At 38.7% G+C, this 22,073-nt stretch overlaps 1 protein-coding gene across 1 annotated transcript in view; it reads right to left on the bottom strand.

Moving 5' to 3' along the window:
- Positions 1–22,073, bottom strand: part of LOC122810818 (complement C3-like) — a 1,708,896-nt gene that overhangs the window by 1,255,272 nt on the left and 431,551 nt on the right. The window contains exon 10 of the mRNA XM_044082377.1: positions 4,780–4,895. Coding sequence (XP_043938312.1) covers positions 4,780–4,895 — 116 coding nt within the window. The remainder of the gene's footprint in view (positions 1–4,779; positions 4,896–22,073) is intronic.

Below are 22,073 nucleotides of genomic sequence, written 5' to 3'. Positions count from 1 at the left end.
GATGACACTTAGATCTACTTATCCCTTCCACTATATGAATGACAAACATTTATTCCTTGTTGACGATCTAGAAACCATACATAATTAGCTAACTGGAAATCAATTAAAATTAAACACCATAATGATGGAGGCCTTAGCAGTACATGTAGCTGTGATAAGATGCTCTGCTATACCTTTACATATTCTATCTTGTATTACGGTGAAATGCTTTAATTCATTAGCCAGGTGCAGACTCTTATTATTATTTTTGGATGAGGGATAACATTTTAGGACCGGGTGTTGTATAGCGAAATCTTCCTGTTTCTGTCTTGAGAAACATTTCCAAGATTAAGCACTTGATAATTCAAACTGATTTCTCAATAGCTACTTATTCATCTGTCTCTTTCTGGTTTGGATTAGTGCAATGCCCTTTACGTCGGACAAGCCAGAACTAAGCCTGATTGTGTACAGCTGGTGGAGAATAGTGCAGAAAGGATACTTACTCATACATACCATTACCAACATATCAGGCCATATTTGCACAGCCTTCACAGAGTCCCTATTCATTACAGGATAATCTATGTGATACTAGTGCTAGTTATTTTGTCCATTTATGACCTGGGTTCCGGTTATCCAAAGGAGTTTATCCTACTCTATTGCTCCGCACATGCATTGTGTTTAGCCTCTCAAGTGTAGCAGTCACTGGATGGTACTTCTGGTATAATTTCTGATCATGTTAGTGATGTAATTAAAATATTTGGTGTAAATTAGCAATGCCTGCTATCACTCTGTACCCCCAGATTTGTAGATGATTGAGTTTGTGCTCCAGCAATGAATTACCGTATGTGATGATTTCTTCTTTTCTCCAAGGGTGTGTGAAAGCAAACTTATAATTTATAATTAAGACAATAGTGGTGGTGACACACACTTGGGGGGAGCAGGGGGCTGATCTCCTGCAAAAAAGCTTTTTATGGTATATATGTTATCTAAAGTGTTTTCAATGAAATGGCTTTTCAGTCAAGTGTAATTATTTTCGGTGTACCTACTTTTTTTTTCTTTCAGTCAAAGCTACTTTTGATGAAATGCTACACACACACACGCATACATGCACATACACACAAATATATATATATATATATATATATCTATATCTCAAATCTGTTATTCACTGGCAGAAGTAATACAAACTCATTTGATCACTTCTTCCGGTGTTGAGTCCATGTAAGATTGTAAACAGTAGGGTTCAGGGAATTTGCCCTTTCCCTACTGTAAAGCAATCTTGGTACTGGTATATAGAATTAGCAGGAGATGTGGGGGGTCTGTGCTCTCCACAATGGGGAGCAGGGGGCTTGAATCAATTGTTAGCCGTTCAAGATTTGTGTTCTTCGATGGTTAGAACTACATCCATATATATAGACAGATAGATAGACAGATAGATAAATAAAATAGATATATAAATAGATATAGATATAAAGGAAGCTGAATAAAATAATTGCTGTAGTTAAAAGGAAACTGCTGTGTTGTTTTACTGCTTTTCATATTTTCACAGCCACCACCAGGCCAGTGTATGGATTTTACTATCATCTGAAGTACTTTTTTTTGATAACTTTGTAAAATGTAGCTACCAATTATCATTGTTCATTGTACACTAAAACCTCCCTCCCTTCTCCCAAGGATGACACAAGGGAATGTTCCAGCTTCAAGAAAGTAATTCATGTAAATGTTATCTTTTACTAACTTGCTGTATAACCAGAATAATTATCCCATCAAAGAAATGGAATAGAATGGGCATAACAAGAAAATGTGCACAACAAAAGAAAGATTTAAAAAAATGAAAAAGTGGCTAATGACAAAAACAGCTATAGGACACTTTATAATAATTCAGTTCTTAGCAGCATAATATTTAAGGAGTAAAGACATTCAACAATTGTACTGATGTTAAATACTGAAAGATTATCACAATACAATTTGTTTGAGTTGTATATTTAAACAATAAGCAATGAGTGGGTGTGGATATATCTGAGGATTTACTCATGCTTGGCACGGTTTGATGAAGAGACAAAGCCCGATTGATTAAACAACAGTTATGAGTCAGTTGTTGCTATTATACAATGACATTATTTAAGAAATAAATTGCTTACTTTTCCTAAATAATGTCTTTGTATGACGGAGCTGTAGTCTTCCTACATGTTCTTTTCTCATTCTTCCACATTTGCTGTTGTACATATGGGACTTACGCTTCCCCCTGCTTGTACAGTATATCAGTGTTGTTGAAAACAAGCAATGGAGAAAGGAGGCTCTCCACTGCTTTTATTGTTAAACTATAAAATCCGGACAGTTTATAGGTACTAAAGAGACAGGCCAGAAACACAAGGAAAATCAGCTACATTTCTTTTGTTTTGCAGAACAATTCTGATTTTCCTTGTATTTGCTCTGCCCTCCATACATACGTCTCAACCCCTTAGCTCAAGAAAGGTGGACAAAGCCTTAAATAACAAGGGACAAAGGCCCCAAAATCCAGATTGATTGTATATGTTGCTCTGCTAAAATAACATTTGAGTTATTGTGCATTGTCTGACGGATGTGAAGTATGAAACTCTGCTAAAATAACATTTGAGTTACTGTGCATTGTCTGAAGGATGTGAAGTATGAAACTGCTAAAATAACATTTGAGTTATTGTGCATTGTCTGAAGGATGTGAAGTATGAAACTCTACTAAAATAACATTTGAGTTATTGTGCATTGTCTGAAGGATATGAAGCATGAAACTCTGCTAAAATAACATTTGAGTTATTGTGCATTGTCTGAAGAATATGAAGTATGAAACTCTGCTAAAATAACATTTGAGTTATTGTGCATTATCTAAAGGATATGAAGTATGAAACTCTGCTAAGAGTTACTGTGCATTGTCTGAAGAATGTAAAGTATGAAACTCTGCTAAAATAACATTTGAGTTGTGCATTGTCTGAAGGATATGAAGTATGAAACTCTGCTAAAATAACATTTGAGTTATTGTGCATTGTCTGAAGAATATGAAGTATGAAACTCTGCTAAAATAATTTTTGAGTTACTGTGCATTGTCTGAAGGATGTGAAGTATGAAACTCTGCTAAAATAACATTTGAGTTATTGTGCATTGTCTGAAGGATATGAAGTATGAAACTCTGCTAAAATAACATTTGAGTTACTGTGCATTGTCTGAAGGATATGAAGTATGAAACTCTGCTAAAAATAACATTTAAGTTATTGTGCATTGTCTGAAGGATAAGAAGTATGAAACTCTGCTAAAATAACATTTGAGTTATTGTGCATTGTCTGAAGGATGTGAAGTATGAAACTCTGCTAAGAGTTACTGTGCATTGTCTGAAGGATATGAAGTATGAGACTCTGGTAAAATAACATTTCAGTTACTGTGCATTGTCTGAAGGATATGAAGTATGAGACTCTGGTAAAATAACATTTCAGTTACTGTGCATTGTCTGAAGGTTATGAAGTATGAGACTCTGGTAAAATAACATTTGGGTTATTGTGCATTGTCTGAAGGATAGGAATTATGAAACTCTGCTAAAATAACATTTGAGTTATTGTGCATCATCTGAAGGATATGAAATATGAAACTGAAATTAGTGTTGTTATTTAGTGACGTCACTCTTCAGTGATTTGTCAGAAAACCACACATTGTATGAGGAACAGACCAAAAATATGAGGCAAAAATCTGGACATTCTTGAAAATCTGGACAGTAGACACATATGCCTCCATAACATATACTAATAGAAGAAAGTCTGGCCGCTCAATGGTACTTCAGTGACTAGAATTTTTTCTATTGGTATTTGCCTGATTTTCAACAGGCACATTGGTTAGGCTGACCAATCAGTGTGCATGTTTTTGAATAGTAATTTGCTGTCATTGTATAATCTCACTTAAACTCCATTCACTGTGCTATTATTATTTGTTTATGCTCTTTGTACTGTTTTTTTTTCTTTTTTATTTGGTTATGTTTTGTTTATCTGTTAAAATTTGATGGAAGTTTGTGGAAAAAAATGTATTTCCTTGTGAAAACAAAACAAATATGAGACTGATATTTTATAAATGTTATAGCATAGTAGACGTACAGCAAGTTTATCATTAACAAAAACAATTTAAGATTATTTCGTACAGGTGTTTCCATACTTTTTTACAACTTCTCCGGCTTTCATTGCATATAATGAACTGTAAATTATCTGCTGCTGTGCTCATTTTTTTTTTACCTGGATTTTAGTAAACAGATATTGCAGTTTTTTTTTTTTCTAAGTGTTTTAAAAACCTGTTTGTGTCCATCAGAGGGCAGCAGTGAATTAAGCAAAAGGGTAAACTTCTTTTAGAAAGCAAACAGAACATCAGAATAAAATAAGTACATACTAAATACAATTTCTCTCTCTCTCTCTCTATCCATCTATAAATGTGTGTGCCTGTGTTTACCATATTTTGGTTACATCATTGAGGTATGTAGCAGTTCTCTCTATCCATCTATAAATGTCTGTGCCTGTGTTTACAATATTTTGGTTACATCATTGAGGCATGTGGCAGTTAGACAACTTGATGCCCTATTCAAATTTAGCACATATTATTATATGACATATTATAACCCTGAGCACTGGCAGACGTACAAGCATAACTGTTATGTTATCAGGCACAGGATTTTATACCTAAGTATGTATAAAGACTAAGCTGTGTGGTCACATAACAGCAGCACCATTTAAGCAAAAATATCTCATATGTCACATCAACAACATGACAAAAATAGAAAAAAAACGTTATTACCATGAGCTCAGATGGCATTCCAGGCTTGAAATATTTTGATGTTTTTGTAAAAAGAATCTTATATGGAGAGGTAACAACTTTTATGCCTGTTTTTTCCGCATCTACCATGTCACTGCCTACAAGAGGTAATCATAAAATTAGTGAAAATCATGTTTGGTTAACAAAGGTTAAATGATTCATTCTGGCTAAAATATATGAGAACTATCCTGACAGAGATAACAGAGCAAACAGCAGAATATTCTGAACAAAAAGAACCCATTCCTATGAGTTTAGCATAACAGCAGAGATGTGCAGAATCACATGCAAATTATAAATCAGTATGTTGTATTTCATTGCTATTAGTCAACAAAAAGGCCGACTAATGTAGTTGTCTCTCTCTTAAGTTGCATATTTACACATTAATATTTTGTCAGCTCTACTGATAAACGACCCAATCACTTTTTGCATGACCACCATTTTTGATCCATTTTCTATGTAAGTTTTTGAGAAGCTCCAGGATTAATTGATTCTTTCCTTCTGAGCATACAAGTTTATAAATCTCACAATCACACACAAACACACACAAACATATATAAATATGTACATACTCAAATAGGGCTTGTGTACACGTGTATATATTCAGGTAGCACACAAGGGCTTGCGTACATGTGTATGTATACACACACACACACACACACACAGACACACACACACACACACACACATATTCAGACAGCACACAAGGGCTTGTGTACATGTGTATATATGCACACATACATATATATAAATATGTACACATTCAGACAGCACACAAGGGCTTACATACATGTGTATGTATACACACACACACACACACACACACACACACACACACACACAAATATGTACATATTCAGACAGCACACAAGGGCTTACGTACATGTGCATGTATATACACACACACACACACACACACACACACACACACACACACACACACACACACAAATATGTATATATTCAGACAGCACACAAGGGCTTACATACATGTGTATGTATACACACACGCATACACACACACACACACACACACACACACACACACACACACACACACACACACGCGCGCGCGCGCGCACACATACACATATGTACATATTCAGACAGCACACAAGGGCTTGTGTACATGTGTATATATGCACACATACATATATATAAATATGTACACATTCAGACAGCACACAAGGGCTTACGTACATGTGTATGTATATACACACACACACACACACACACACACACACACACACACACACACACACATACACACACACACAAATATGTACATATTCAGACAGCACACAAGGGCTTACGTACATGTGTATGTATATACACACACACACACACACACACACACACACACACACACACACACACACACACACACACAAATATGTACATATTCAGACAGCACACAAGGGCTCACATACATGTGTATGTATATACACACACACACACACACACACACACACACACACACACACACACACACACACACACACACACACATATGTACATATTCAGACAGCACACAAGGGCTTGTGTACATGTGTATGTATAAACACACACACACACAAATGTGTACATATTCAGACAGCACACAAGGGCTTGTGTACATGTGTATATATGCACACATACATATATATAAATATGTACACATTCAGACAGCGCACAAGGGCTTATGTACATGTGTATGTATATATACACACACACATACACACACACACACACACACACACACACACACACACACACACACACACACACACACACGCATACACACACACACAAATATGTACATATTCAGACAGCACACAAGGGCTTGCATACATGTGTATATATGTACACATACACACATATACATACATATTGGAGTGCTGTTTGTGGGTCACTAGTTCAGTGATGCCCAGCATCTTGAACCTAGAAGACTGCTGGTAACCTGTCTTGTGGCAGAGAAGACCAAGAAGGGCATATTTTGTATTTTTCTGCCTGTGCACATAAGGGTTACCAATCAGCAAGTCAATGTGAAGACACACTCCCAACCTTAATAAACTTTGCTGTCTCTTCTCTCCTTCACTTTACAGGTAGTTTGAATTATTACTTACCCCCTCTGAGGCCTTCACTGATTTCCACTGATTGCCTCTCTGGTTTCTTTGCATTCCACCTGGTTTACACCCCTTGTGCTATCTCCCTCCCCCAATACAAAGTCTATATTAGAATCCTGCTGAGCATGGAGTCATCTTTAAATTTCTAGTCTCCCACCAGGACACAAGTGCTCTTCAGCAATTACATTCTGCTTGCCGGTAAGCCACTAGACCTCAGGAATTTGTTTTAAAGTGTTCAGATTTGTAAAGTAATACTTACTGTTTTGTTTGTCTTGGTTGGCTCTGCCCCGCTCCGTTCGCCCTCCCTAACGCTCGGGCTCTCTCTGCTCCTCTGCCCTGCCCCCTATTCCCTCCCGCCCCCACTACCTCTACATTTATAGTAATCACAGCCACACCCACAGCTCACCCTCACAACACCTCCACCAATCACAGCTCCTCAAGTCATATCACATTATACCACACCAACTTGCTCCACACAAAATACTCCCAATCACTCTCATTCCCGCTAGGCATTTTTTACATCACCCACACTACTTCCTCATCCACATATAGTGCAACCCTATAATTCCTATTCATACCTCCTACCTAGAAACAACTTAAACTTTATAACCATGACTATCACGGAACTAAGTCTAGTCTGTCTTCTCATAATTCTTTACAACACCACAAGTTATCACTCTAGCAATATTCCTAAACGTAGTAGCACAACATTGCATTATGCACTCTCGTATACAGACACCATACATTATAATAATATCTGCCCACAGTTATTCAAGAACTACATAATGGACCAATTCAGGACTAAACACATATGCTCTCATTCCTACTCCAAAAAAACACAATACTTTCTCACACTCCTCACCAAACTCCAACATCTGTATAACCATTTTAACTCCAGGCTCACCATAAGTGGGGATATCCACCTCAACCCAGTCCCAAATCCATCCTGTCCAACTCAAACTGCTCCAAAACAAATGTCAGAACATAACACCCCCACTTTTTTCATCCCTGAGCAAATCAAAAACAGCAGCAAAACCAACCATCTTTTAATGCTAAATATTAATATTAGAAGTATCAAAAATAAAATACCTGAACTCCAGGCCACAATAGCACACTACTCCCTAGACATAGTTGCTTTAACAGAAACCTGGCTAAATAAAAACATATCTAACTCAGAAGTTCTCCCTACTGGCTACAATATCATTAGACAAGACGCACCACTTTGTAAAGGGGGTGGAACTGCCTTACTGTACAAGTCAAACTTAACTGTCTGTCAATTACCAAACTCCTACCCCTCCCCCAATAATTGGGACATACTTATCTCACAACTTCAACTTCACCCTAAAAAGGTCATCACCACAATTGTGATCTATATTCCACCTGGTAATACACCTGCTAGCCTTGAAGACTTCTTATCCTGGTGTTCTTCCACATACTCACAAGAAACCCTTATTCTGGGGGACTTCAACCTAGATTGGTTCACCTGTATATCAGAACCACCAAGTAATCTAATAAATCTCCATGTCTACCAGCAGCTAGTCCAAATTCCAACTAGATGTGATAAAAAATCTAAAAGGGAATCCATCCTTGACTGGGTCCTAACTAACAACCCCACATTGTACCCTCACACAGGCAGTCTCCCAGACACCTTAAGTGACCACAACATAATATATTTTATACATAGTAGAAAAAGCATATGCAAAACCACTAACTATGTATCCACTAGAAACACAACAAAATTCTCTCCTGAGGTCCTCAACACTTTACTCTGTAACTGTGACTGGACCCCCCTAAAAACCCTCCCACTTGACCAGGCTGTAGCTTATTTCAACAAAACATTTCTACAACACCTAGACACTGTCACTCCATTGCGCAAAATCAAGGTTAGAACCTCTACAACTCCCTGGCTCAGTAAAGAAACCAAACAAATCCTCAAGTCCAGAGACACTGCCTGGCTTTACTATCAAAAAAACAAAGAAACACAAAGCCTAACCAAGTACCAAGAACTGCGCAACAATGTAAAAAAATGCATTAGGCTGGACAAAATAATCCTACTACACAACATTACAAACTAAATACCAACACAACTCGCAAAAAGTTTGGAAAAATGTAAAGCAGCTACTAAAATCCACCCAAAAGGCTACCCCCAAACCAACCACCCCTGACACTACAGTTCCTATTGAAACACAATTCAACTCCCACTTTGTGAACTCAGTTCTATCCTTAGTATCACAGGACAGTTCCTTCCTCACTACCCCCCCCAACACAAATAACACTAATACAAGCTTTACCCTCAAAACAGTTTCCACCACTTCAATCAAAAGCATGCTCTCCAAACTAAAAACCTCATCAACAGCAGCCAACCTACTCCCCAGCTATTTCTTGAAACTCACAGCAGATGCTATTGCTATCCCAGTCTCCACTCTCATAATCAGATCAGTTGTTGAAAACTATGTGCCAAAACTCTGGAAAATATCCTATGTTACACCCATACATAAAGGCGGGACCTCCACTGAACTTAATAACTACAGACCCATTGCTTTACTCTCCCCCCTGGCCAAAATCCTAGAAAAATGCATCCATACCCAGATGCTAAACTATCTCCTAGACAGCAACATCCTATCACCTACTCAGCATGGTTTCAGACCTGCCCACAGTGCCACTACAGCCCTCCTCTGCTTCACAGACACAGTAAACCATCTCAAAAATGAAGGCCTACAAGTGTCAACTCTTTTTTTGGATATGTCCAAAGCATTTAACACAGTCTCACACCAAATCCTGCTAAACAAACTAAACCAATATAATCTATCAAATTCCACTCTTACCTGGTTCAAAAGCTACTTAACTGACAGGTACCAAGCTGTGAAATGGGAAAATTCTCTCTCTCCTCAGCTGCCCATAACTATAGGAGTCCCACAGGGTTCTATCTTAGGACCACTACTATTCACAGTCTTCACAAATGACCTCCATACCTCCACACAGCATGCATCTATAATTCAGTATGCAGATGACACTACCTTAATCTGTGCTGCACAAAACATTCCCACCCTCCTGCAAACAACTCAACTAGCATTCTCTGACATTGAAAACTACATTACCAAAGCCCAACTTATCCTCAATCCAAAGAAAACTCAGCTTATGATTATAACCAGTTCTAACAAAAACACTAACAGTCAATTCACTATCTACTCCACTAATGCTACTCCAATTGCTCCAGTGGCACAGGCTAAGCTATTGGGAATAACCATAAACTCCCACCTAAAATTTGATAGTCATCTCAACTTAACTATTAAAAAAGTACATGCCAAACTGGGGTCACTCTACCGTATCAAACCATTTCTTACCAACAACACAAGATCAGCCATTGCTCGCTCCCAACCTCTATCCACCCTACTCTATGCATCTCCCATTCTGACTAATCTCAACAAAACTGAACTAAGCAAAATGGAAGCCTGCTATAACAGAATTGCCCGCTTTGCTGCAAATTGCTCATATAGAACTCATCACTGTACTGCTTTGAGACAGCTCCACTGGCTTGAACTGCCCAACCTCCTAACCTACAATCAGCTCTGCCTCTGTCATTCTATCTATTACCTCCCCAATAAGTGTCCTGCCCTTGAAAACCAAGTACAACATCACTCAGCCAAAAGGCCTCTTAGATCATCAAGCAAACTAGTACTAGAAGTCACCAACAGCTACAATAGCTTTGGAGATGCACTATATAGTAGTTCAGTGGCTAAAAAATGGAACTCTGTCCCTACAAGCATTCAAACCACATCATCCAAAGCCTCTTTTAAAGGCCTCATCAGGCAATGTTTCAAGCAAAGTTGGCAGTGCCATGATTGCTCCCCAGGCTATTGAAAGCAATAACACGAACATACAAAATCTAGAGCACTTGATAATAGTTTTCAGTCTTACTCACAAACACTGGCTAATCTACAATGTATGCACTGTACCTGTGTACTATGTATGTATTCTACCTATGTTACAAATTTCAGCTGTACACCACAACTCTATTAATTACCTTTATTTTTAAAATTAATATGTTTTTGTTTGTTCTCTCCACTGTAACTGTTTATGTGCCGCATACCACTGTAAAAACATGTCTCCTGTAATTTGTGTGTATACTGATCATGTCTAAATAACTAAATGTGTCTGTAATTTTTCTTTGTGGAGCTTTTCTCCCCAGGCCTCTGCTGAAAAAGAGCCTTTTCGGCTCAGTCAGACCCCCCGGTAAACAAATGTAAAATAAATAAAATAAATAAATTGTCCCTCTTCTCCTCTGAGTTTGCATAATCTTGGAGATTATAGCACAAGATAGTGAAGTGCACAACCAGAAAAAAACAAATTAAAGCACAACTCCAAAACACGGATGATCAAGAAAGGAAACAAACAAGTCTGTTTCTCTGTTTGCTTAACCGTAACCATAACAGTCACTTCAGACCAAATTTTTCCAAGTAGTGATACTGTTAGAGACAGTGTTTTTGTAAATTAATGTAAGAGTTAGTGTTAGTGCGAGGGGCAGTTAGGGTTAGTACTAGAGCCACTCAGAGAGAGAAAGAAAGAGAGAGAAAGAGTCAAACACACTCAGTATCAAAAACAGACAGTAGTTCATATGTCCCTAAACCTAGATCTTACTCTAGCCATAAACTGCAAACACTCACTAGCAACCAAACACACACACACACACACACACACACACACACACACACACACACACACACACACACACACACACACACACACACACACACACATATATTCAACATTTTTAAAAAAGTATCAGACAAACCACCTTCTGATAAAGTCATATGTGTATGTCTATGTCTATGTATGTGATATGTATATGTCTATGTATATGATATGTATATATGTCTATGTCTATGTATGCTCATAGGTTCATAGGTAGGTACTAGGCTATTGGGCCTAGAGCCTATATAAGCCTAGCCAAAAAGGTACCCAGGCTTTTGCCACCTAAGAAAATTATTTTCCTGTGCCCCTGTCAAACAGAACCACAGAGGTCACCCCTGGGGTGAATTTCCTCTTTCCCATCCAATCATCAAGATTTTTCTTGAAGAGTGCTAATGAGGAGCTTTGTTTGATATAGATAGGTAGTTTGTTCCAGAGTATGGGAAGTCTCTGAGACAGGGATCTATCCCTCTAGCATGTTCTGTTTATTGTGGTGACAAGGTTTAGGTCCCTAGAGCATGTAGTTCATAGTGATTGGTATTTCTTTAAGTGGAGCATGTTCAACAGCTCTGGGTTTGACATAGCTTTGTATGTTAGGCAAAGATCACTACTGAGTAGTCGATATGCAACGGAGTAAAGCTGGAGCTTTTTGAAACGGTCTGCGTAGGGCATCTGTTTGAGGGCAGTAATCCTCTTTGTGAGGTATTTCTGCAGCCTTTCCAGTTGTTGTAGATGTCTTGTGAGGTACATACCAAAAGGGGCGTTGTACTCTATAATGTGTCTAATGAGTGACGAGTAGAGGGGAACAATTACCTCTTTGTTCCTGTTATATGTATATGTATAGGTCTAGGTCTATGTATATATATATATATATATATATATATATATATATATATATATATATATATGTGTGTGTGTGTGTGTGTGTGTGTGTGTGTGTGTGTGTGTGTATGTACATGCATATAATGATAGACCTATAGAACGGCTGTTCTGAAAACCCTGAGCTTTTATTAGAAGTTGGCCTACCTTGCCTTAGTAGGGCTTAGGCCTTTTTAAGCAGTGCTGCACGGAAGATAAATAGGTGTTTGCAATCATCAAAGGGATATGTGAGAGTTCATTTCAGAGCAGAGCTTGAAATGCTCTCTGCAGGGCTGAGCTGTGAAGGCTCATAGTTTAAATAAAAGAGAGCTCTGTTTCTGGAATTAGAATTGTGAGTTTGATGTTTTCAAAGCTTAAAAAGACTTTGAGAATCTGAGCTGAGATTTATTCCAGAACAGGTACTACAAAAAAGCTTTCAAGTAATATGCTTCTATTCTCTTAATCTATTTCATATTAAATACTACTATGCTTCCTCTCCATCACAGTCCTAGCTAGTACTGGATTCTTTAAAGTGACTCATATTACTTCTAGATGTATTCCCTAACTGTGTCTCCGTTTCATTTTCCGTATCTTCCTTTATTACCTACATCGACTCTACTGCTTTCATCTCTTCTCTTAACTAGTACTCTTTAGTAACACTTAAATGTAACTTCTTATTAACTAGTACTCTTTAGTAACACTTAAATGTAACTTCTTATTAACTAGTACTCTTTAGTAACACTTAAATGTAACTTCTTAGTAACTATACTAAGTCTATTCAAATATGTGTAACCTTCATTATGTACTTTATAAATTTGCAACCTCTTATTATGTCTCTTCTCTGTATTTGCATTCTAAATATGTACTTTTGTAATGTGAATTTTATTTGAATTGTGTGGAGCTTTTCTCCCCGGGCCTCTACTGAAAATGGACATATATCCAGCTAGACTAGCCCGGTCAACAAATGTAAAATAAATAAAAAAATAAATTAAATAAAGTAAGACTTTATTGACTGTTATACAAAAATCATTCAGCTTAAAATTATGTCTAGGCTTCCTAGTTGTTTTAAAACCTGCGTTAAAATATGCGGACACTGTAGCCTTTTGAATTAATTATTTTTGTAAATTAGACTGCTGCCTTTTTGTTTAAAACTGAGCTAAGCCAATTAAACTCTATGTATTTCCTTATGCCTGTCAGCTAAAAAGATTAATGAATAAGCGATTATAATGTATTCCATGAGAAGGCGAAGGCCAAGGTACCAGAATTAAAGACATTTTCTGCACAGTTGGACTGCTTGTGTTTAAGCATCATTGGTATTTTTGGATTGAATAAGCAATTACTTACAGATAATATTCAGTGTACACAAATCCCTAACAAACTTTTCCTAAGTTCTAAAGAAGGGCTTTTCTGCACCAATAACGAACTGTTTTGTTATTTGCATGTTAACTGTGTAATCTGTGTGAGTGTATGTGTATTCTAAAATCATACCTATTTTGAGTGGAATAAAAACTGAAAATTCTCAGGGTGCAACTAACACTAGGTAAGACTGCAATCCAAATTGTAGCTTGCTACAGATCCCCCACCATACCCCAAGATTCTCACTACACCTTTCTAAACATACTGGAAAATATTAAGATAGAACCAAACACCCTAATACTGGGTGATTTTAACTACCCTGCCATTAACTGGGAAAACTACTCATGTACCAACACCTTTGCCCAACGGTTCTTGGAATTCATAAATTCCAACGCCCTGGATCAACTAATCCATAGTCCCACCAGGGGCTCCTATATCCTAGACCTGGTCATTACCAACATGGTAAATCAATGCTCCACACCTATGGTCACCCCCTCGTTAGTCAGGTCTGACCATAAACTAATCACCCTTAACATCCGCATCCCACCCCCACCCTTCAGTAAGGAAACCTCCATAAAAAAATTCTCCAAAGCCAACTTCATGCTACTCAAGTCAGAAGTGACAAACTTCATGACACCCATGCAGACGAGAACTGAAAGTTCAACTGCTGAATCCTACACTAAGGCACTGTACGAGCACATCCACGAATTGTGCCACCCCAAATAGTACCAAGATGCTCTCATCCAAAAAAACGAAGCCAATCTGGTGGCCTTCTGCCATAAACAAACTTTACAACAAAAGGAAGAAACTGTTGCAGAAAGGAGGAAAATCCCAGTATGAGAAAACAGTCTTACCAGCCTCAATAAGAAACTGTGATCCCTCATAAAATCCTCCAAAGCTAGTTACGAAAATAAAATTGCCAAAAATTCCAAAGACAACCACAAGGCATTCTATAACTATGTCAAGAATCTAAATGGCAATGCTCAGATCTGCTCTGAGCTAAAACAGAATAGCATTAAATATACTGATCCCAAGGATATTGCCAGTATCCTGGCAGATCAATTCAGTGCCAACTTCACCTCTGTCTCACCCCCTAAATGGCCCATCTCAATACTGGAAGATTGCCAAATTCTGGTAACAACGGCCACACAGGTAAGAAACGCACTCTCCAAAGCTAAGAATACAGCATCCATGGGACCAGATGACATCCCGGGCTGTGTACTACATGAGCTACAATATGAATTGGCACCTCACCTAATGGTCATGTTTAATCATAGCCTCACCTCAGGTTTTGTGCCCACTGAGTGGTGCAGAGCTACAGTTATCCCACTCCACAAGGGGGGATCCACCTTGGATCCCGGAAACTACCGGCCCATCAGTCTGACAAGCCTTATCTGCAAGGCCATGGAGCGTATTATCATGGAACTTATAAACAAAGACTTTGGCAACCTTCAAACACTGGACCCCACCCATTTGGGGTTCGTGAAGGGCCAATCTTGTCTCCTGAACCTGATTGACTTATTCGAATCAGTCTCCAGAGCCATGGACAAGGGTAAGGTGGTCCACAGCCTTTCTAGACCTTGTCAAGGCCTTTGACACCATCCCCCACTTGGGAATCATAGATAAACTTACTAAGCTGGGCATTAGTCCCTACATCACCCAATGGGTTGCTAACTGGCTTACTGATAGAACCCACACTGTAAAAGTAGCCGACTCCAAATCCAGCTCCAGACAAGTGACAAGTGGAGTACCTCAGTGTTCAGTACTGGGACCGCTCTTGTTTGGCATCTACTTCTCTGAAGTACAGTCCAACACTAAGGGACTCTGGCTAACAAAGTTCGCAGATGACTGCACACTGGGAGCCATTACTGAATCCCCAAATGATGTGGATATTCTACAAACGGGCCTTACAGAAACAGATGCTTGGTGCCAGAGCCATGGGCTCAAGCTCAATACCAAGAAATGTATAGTTATCCCCTTTGGGAAAAAACATGTATCCGTGAATTACCATATAGGTGGCAGTACACTAAACACCGAAAGTGTGATAAGAGACTTAGGGACACAGGTGGACAGTGGTCTCACCTTCAATAACCACATCGCCACAACAGTCAGGAAATCCTTCTATGTGGCACACCTCATCAGTAAGGGCTTTTCATCCAGAAAAAAGGAGGTCATTGCCCCACTGTACTCATCCCTCATTAGACCCATTATAGAATACAATGCCCCATTTGGTATGTACCTCTCAAGACATCTGCAACAACTGGAAAGGCTGCAGAAATACCTCACTAAAAGAATCACAGGCATAAAGCAGATGCCCTACGCTGACCACCTTAAAAAACTCCAGCTATACTCTGTCGCATATCGTCTACTCAGAGGCGATCTCTGCTTAACATACAAGGCTATGTCAAACCCAGAGCTGTTGGACATGCTACACTTAAAGACATCCCAATCCCTCAGAGCCGCACGCTCCAGGGATCTAAACCTTGTTATCACAATAAACAAAACATGCTGGAGGGATAGGTTCCTGACCCAGAGACTACCCAGACTCTGGAATAGATTGCCCATACATGTCAAGCAGAGTGTCTCTTTGGCCCTCTTCAAAAGGAACCTTGACAATTGGATGGGAAAAAGGAAATTCACCCTGGGGATCACATCAGTAGCCCTGCTAGACAGGGGTCCAGGGAAGTAAATAGTGTGGGAAGAAATAGCCAGGGAATTGTTAGGGCTAGGCTTCTATAGGCCCTAGGGCTGACAGCCTAGTGCCAACCTATGAACCTATGAACCTATAACCAATTAGAACTACAGTCTCCTGATGTCTGAAGGGGTTTGAGATAATCTGCATATCTTCCATTTTGCCCTCATCAAGGTGGGTTTGTGGTTCTGTTTTCCAGTGGTGTTCTGTACTGGCAAAGGTCTCTCTGGTTTGATCACATATGCATTTGCTTGTGACTTTCTTGTCTTTTGGTTTGAGCCTTATTTGGGATCCACCCTTAATGTAAGGGACATCAAGCTTTTTATAATCTGAATGTTTCAAATACTAGTTGTGTTTATGTTTTTAAGGATATTAAATAAGTCTGAAATAATAGTAAATGTTTTGATCAAGCCTAAACAGAGTATGTTTTATTGGTCTGAGTGGATTAATAAATAAGGGTATCACATCTGGGTCTAAGGATGTTATAACGCCACTGTACTTGACCCTCATTAGACCACTATTAGTGTACAATGCTCCATTTTGCATGTACCTTAACAGATACCTGTAACAGCTGGAGAGACTACAGATGTTCCTACTGCAAGAAAATACAGGATCTCCAAACCATGACATACATGGATAAACTAAAGCCCTGTCACTGTACTCTGTGTCTTATAGGCTGCTGAAAGGAGACTTCTGCCTGGTCTACAGGGCAGTCTCTGACCCTGCCCTGATGGATATGCTTCACATACACAAAAATAACGCCACAAGAGTCACTCACTGTAGGGATCTTAACCTAGCCTGTGATATTAAAAGAACATGCTGGAGAGACAAATGTGTCTCCTAGAGACTGCCACTCCTCTGGAACAAGCTTCTGATTCACATGAAACAGAGGTCCTCACTGACCCTATTCAAGCGCAACCTGGACAAATGGATGAGAGACCACAAATTCAACCTGGGGGTGGAACCCATGTCCCTCATGGACAGGGGGAGTTGGTGTTGACCATAGACTAGCTCAGCAAAATGCATTCACTTAATAAGGACAGATGGGGCAACTCGGGATTAACATGGCTAGGCTTCTAAGGGCTCTAAGGCCGCTAGCCTAGTAACCTCCTATGAACCTGTGAACTTATAATAAAATCCTCTAAATGTATTTATAAATGAATGTATGAAAGTACCACTTTAATGACATTCATTAATCACACTCATCAGCGATTATCATTAATTGCTACTAAAATCTTTAAAAAAGTAATTGCAAAAGTAAACCAAAAGGTTACATTTGCAATTAGCACAGGAAAAACAAACAAAAAAACAACAACTTTTACATGGGGGGGCTTTGCCTCCATAACCCCTGGAAATTAAATACACTAACTCCAAGATCACACAACCTTGAAAAGTCCTGGAATTATATAATGGTCGATCTAATAACTTTCAATCATTTAAATTATTTGATCAACTGTACCACCAATGAAAAACACCAGTGTTTCAGCGCACAGTAAAATATGTTTTGAATTTCAGACTTCATACCCTTAAGAAAATCCATGCTAACATACAAAATTCAACAACAGGACTGGCTAACTTTACAGGGTATTCTGTCATATTCGCAAGATTTAAGTAGAATAATTAACAATTCTTCATTTAAAGAAATACCTAAATTTATGAAATATATATTTGAAATCATATATAATGACTTTGACATGGGAAACAGTATTTCAAAATTTTACAAAATATTGATAAACTATAAAACGACACCTAAAACCTCATATTGGAAATGTATAACAAAAGGGCACTCAATACAGTTAACTGAAGATGTTAAAACAAATATATTATCGATAAATTATACATCCTTTATACAATACTGGAAAGTTTTTAATTGGAAATGCTTGCACAGAGCACCCTTAACCCCAGACAGAATCAGTAAAATTAGTTCTTCCATAAAAGGAATATGTTGGAGATGTGAGCAAGTACACAATGCAGACTGGAACCACGTTTTCTTTGATTGTGTTAAAATTAAGCCATTTTGGAATGGTATTAATAACTTTCTACAAGCTTTATTTAATGAATCATTTTATTTAACTAAAGCTCTTGTATTATTAAATGTGAACGAAGGTCCTCATTTGAATAGGTCAAACATGTACCTAGTATGGACTATACTTAATTTCAAGGAAGTGCATAACAAGAAGCTGGAATACAAGCACAATACCAACTTTGTAAGACTTCTACAGCCTACTGAAGACCACAGCATTATTGGAAATTAAAATTAAAAAACTAAGAATTTATCCAAAGCCATTTATCAACAACCCTTGAGGAAAAGTCGTATCATTGATTGACACTATACAATAATTGATCAAACACTCTGATAAAGGATTGGACATACTTATAAAGTAACTGCATACATTGAGATCTGTTATAGTGTCAGGCTAATGTAAATAGTGTACATAGTTATTTAAGATGTTATGTATAAATACTACGGAATTCGTTCAAATGCATTTGAAAAATAAAAAAAAATTTGAGGAAGAAAATCCATGCTAATTCACAAACTGCTATTCTATCAACTTTCTAAGTTTGTAAGAGCAATATTTAAAAAAGTCCCTATTTTGGGGTCTACGTCCCACTTTTATTTTTATTAATGGCTTTATTCAGATTTCCTGCTCTAAGAGGTTGAGAGCTATATAGAAATAGTGAAGAGGAACTCCAGGCTAGGCAGGACAGTAGATTCATGTTGAAATACAGTTTAAGTCCAGTGATATGATCCAAATGAAATCACAAAGTGAACAATGTCACCAAACAAGGTTCTGAAGAAGCCTGGTTGTGTTCCAGGTGAAAGTGCTTAACCTTTATTACTTTGTTTGGTGACATTGTTCACTTTGTGATTTTATTTGGATCATATCACTGGAATTAAACTGTATTTTAACACAAATCTACTATCATGCCTGACCTGGAGTTCCTGTTCACTATTTTTGCATGGTTGTGGTTTTTTTTTTGCACTTTTATCAGGTTGAGAGCTATGGCAGTGATACATCTGTTAACACTCATAGATCTAAATACACATATATATGTGGATCTGCTGTAGTTTAAAAAACTCCCCACATGTTCTGTTTTAATTAAATAGCACATTTATTTATATATGTATGTTAGTTTTTACATATATGCACATATATCTGTGTGTGTGTGTGTGTGTGTGTGTGTGTGTGTGTGTGTGTGTGTGTGTGTGTGTGTGTGTGTGTGTGCATGAATGTATGTATCTGAGAACATAATGGGCTGGATTCCAAAACTGTTTACTCCTCCATCAAGATGGCAGGACACAGTGCCAAAACCACAGATGATTCAGTGCTGAGTGTTTCCATCTCAAACTCACCAATGAATGGAGCTGTGGGCAGCAGCACAGACTGTAGATGGTGCCCTATAGGGGGAACAGTTGTATAGACCAAGCGCTTTGGGCATCTGCACTGGTGCGCAGCATCTACTAGATAGGAGAACACAGATCACAGACTGTGTGCCATGGCAGGGATAGCCACTTGACTGTGTAAAATATGACTCTAGGTAGTTTGATCATGTCACCAAATGGGCATGGGTATTTGCTGGTGATAAGTGGGTTGATTACCTGGCCTACTTCGACCTACACTAAGGGCCCATGCTAATGGTGGGAGGGGTGTATGTGCCCCTATTGGCCAGTGTGTGCCTGCCATAAAGCCCATTAGTTCTGGGCCAAATAGCTACTGGTGAGCCAGTGTCCAGCTGCCCAGCTTAGATTACCTAGGATAGCTCTGTTGAGGGAAACTTGATGTTACAAAAAAAAAAATCAAACTGTCAAACAGGAACAAAGAATTGCTACATTTATACACTTAATGTAGGTTCACTGACAGGACTGAGCTTGGAAGTGGATGATATGATTGTAAGGAAGAGACTGGACATTTGATGTATCCAGGAAACGAGGCGGAACAGCAGTGCAGCAAAGCCATTTGGCTCAGGATCCAGACATACCTCTTAACTGCACAGATTTTCGTAGAATGTCCAGATGTTTTGTCTGATTTTCTTGATCTGTTTCTCATTAAATTGTAGTTTTCTTCCAGATCATTGGCAAATCATTGAGGGTTGAAGTCAGAAAATAATGAGACATTTGAGTTTCGGACTTCATACCCATCAAAAAATTCTTGCTAATACAAAACCTGTTATTCTATCAACTTTCTAATATTGCAAGCGCGGTATTTAAAAAGGGTACCTATTTGTGGGCCTTTGTCCCCCATTATTTATGGATTTCTCCAGATTTCTTGCTCAAAGAGTTTGAGAGGTATTGATCCAGAGTCTATTACTCAGAAAGAGGACAGACTTGAAATGGTGTGGGAACTTTGGTGAGAGAGGCTACAGAAGGCAGTGAGGTATGCCATCAGAATTACTGACAGGCTCATGGAAATAAGACTCCAGTGTAATGATTTGACAGTATTCATAATCGCAGCCTATGTCCCACAGCAGAGTTGTGATAGTGAAGAGAAGAGTACATTCAGGCAGCAGTGTCAAGACCTACTAGATAAAGAAGGACACTGTGAATTGGTGTTGATAATGGCTGACTGGAATCCACATATCAGGGCAGACAGAACAGGATATGAGAACTGTCTGCCTCCACATGGGTGGAGCCACAGAAATAATGGAGGACAGGGCCTTCTGGACTTCTGCTGGCAAATAGCTTGCTTGATAGTAGCCAACACATGGTTCAGAAAGACAGACAGTGACAAGATCACATACAACAGCGGCCAGAATGCAACTCAGGTAGACTTCCGAATAGTAAGGAAAAAGCACTGAGGTAGAAGCAGCAATTGCAAAGTCATCCCCAGTGAAACAGTGACTTCACAGCATGAACCACTAGTTGCCACAGTCAGCTGCAAGCAGTGGTCAGAAAAGGCTTTAAGGTCAACAGAGACCAGGGTGAAGACCTGGAAGTTGACTGAAGAGAAAGTACAGCAGTTCAAGGAATTAGTTAGGGCTCTAGCACCCCAAGAAGAGGAGGAAATACGTGGAGTTGAAGAAGACTGGTAGCACTTCAAAACAGCATGTGTGAGGACTGAAAAACAGATATGTGGCCCAGCCAGGTATGGAAATAAGGTACATAAGGTGATGGAATGCAGAAGTCCAAGAAGTCATCAAAAGAAAGGAGTGCAGGAAAAAGTGGGAGACAGAAAAGATGGACCAGGCTAGGAAGGAATACTGGTTGCCTAATAAAGGAGGCTAAAAAAAGAGTTGCAATAGTAAAGAATATGGCATCGGAGGCACTCTACCAGCTTCTGGAAAGTGACTCACTGGATGGTACAAAGAAAGTATATCAGGCTGCAAGTCAAATACAGAAAGATAAAACAATAGTCAGACTCCCTTCTTAAGGGATGCCAGCAACAACCTGCTCACCAGCCCAAAATAACATCAAAGGCAAATGGAAGGAGTACTTCCAGGAGTTTCTGAATGAAGAAAGCCCACAGAAGCTGTACTGCCTCAGAGACAGCCTATGATGAGAGAAAAGGAGGACCCACCACAGAAGTAAGAACAGCAGTAAGGAAAATGAAGTCAGGGAAAGCAGCAGGCTCAGATGAGGT

The sequence above is a fragment of the Protopterus annectens genome, chromosome 9.part0, assembly GCF_019279795.1.
Source record: "Protopterus annectens isolate FY-2018-M chromosome 9.part0, PAN1.0, whole genome shotgun sequence".
Classification (NCBI taxonomy): domain Eukaryota; kingdom Metazoa; phylum Chordata; order Ceratodontiformes; family Protopteridae; genus Protopterus; species Protopterus annectens.
Note: the sequence above shows the minus strand (reverse complement) of the source record. Positions and strands in the feature narration are given on the sequence as shown.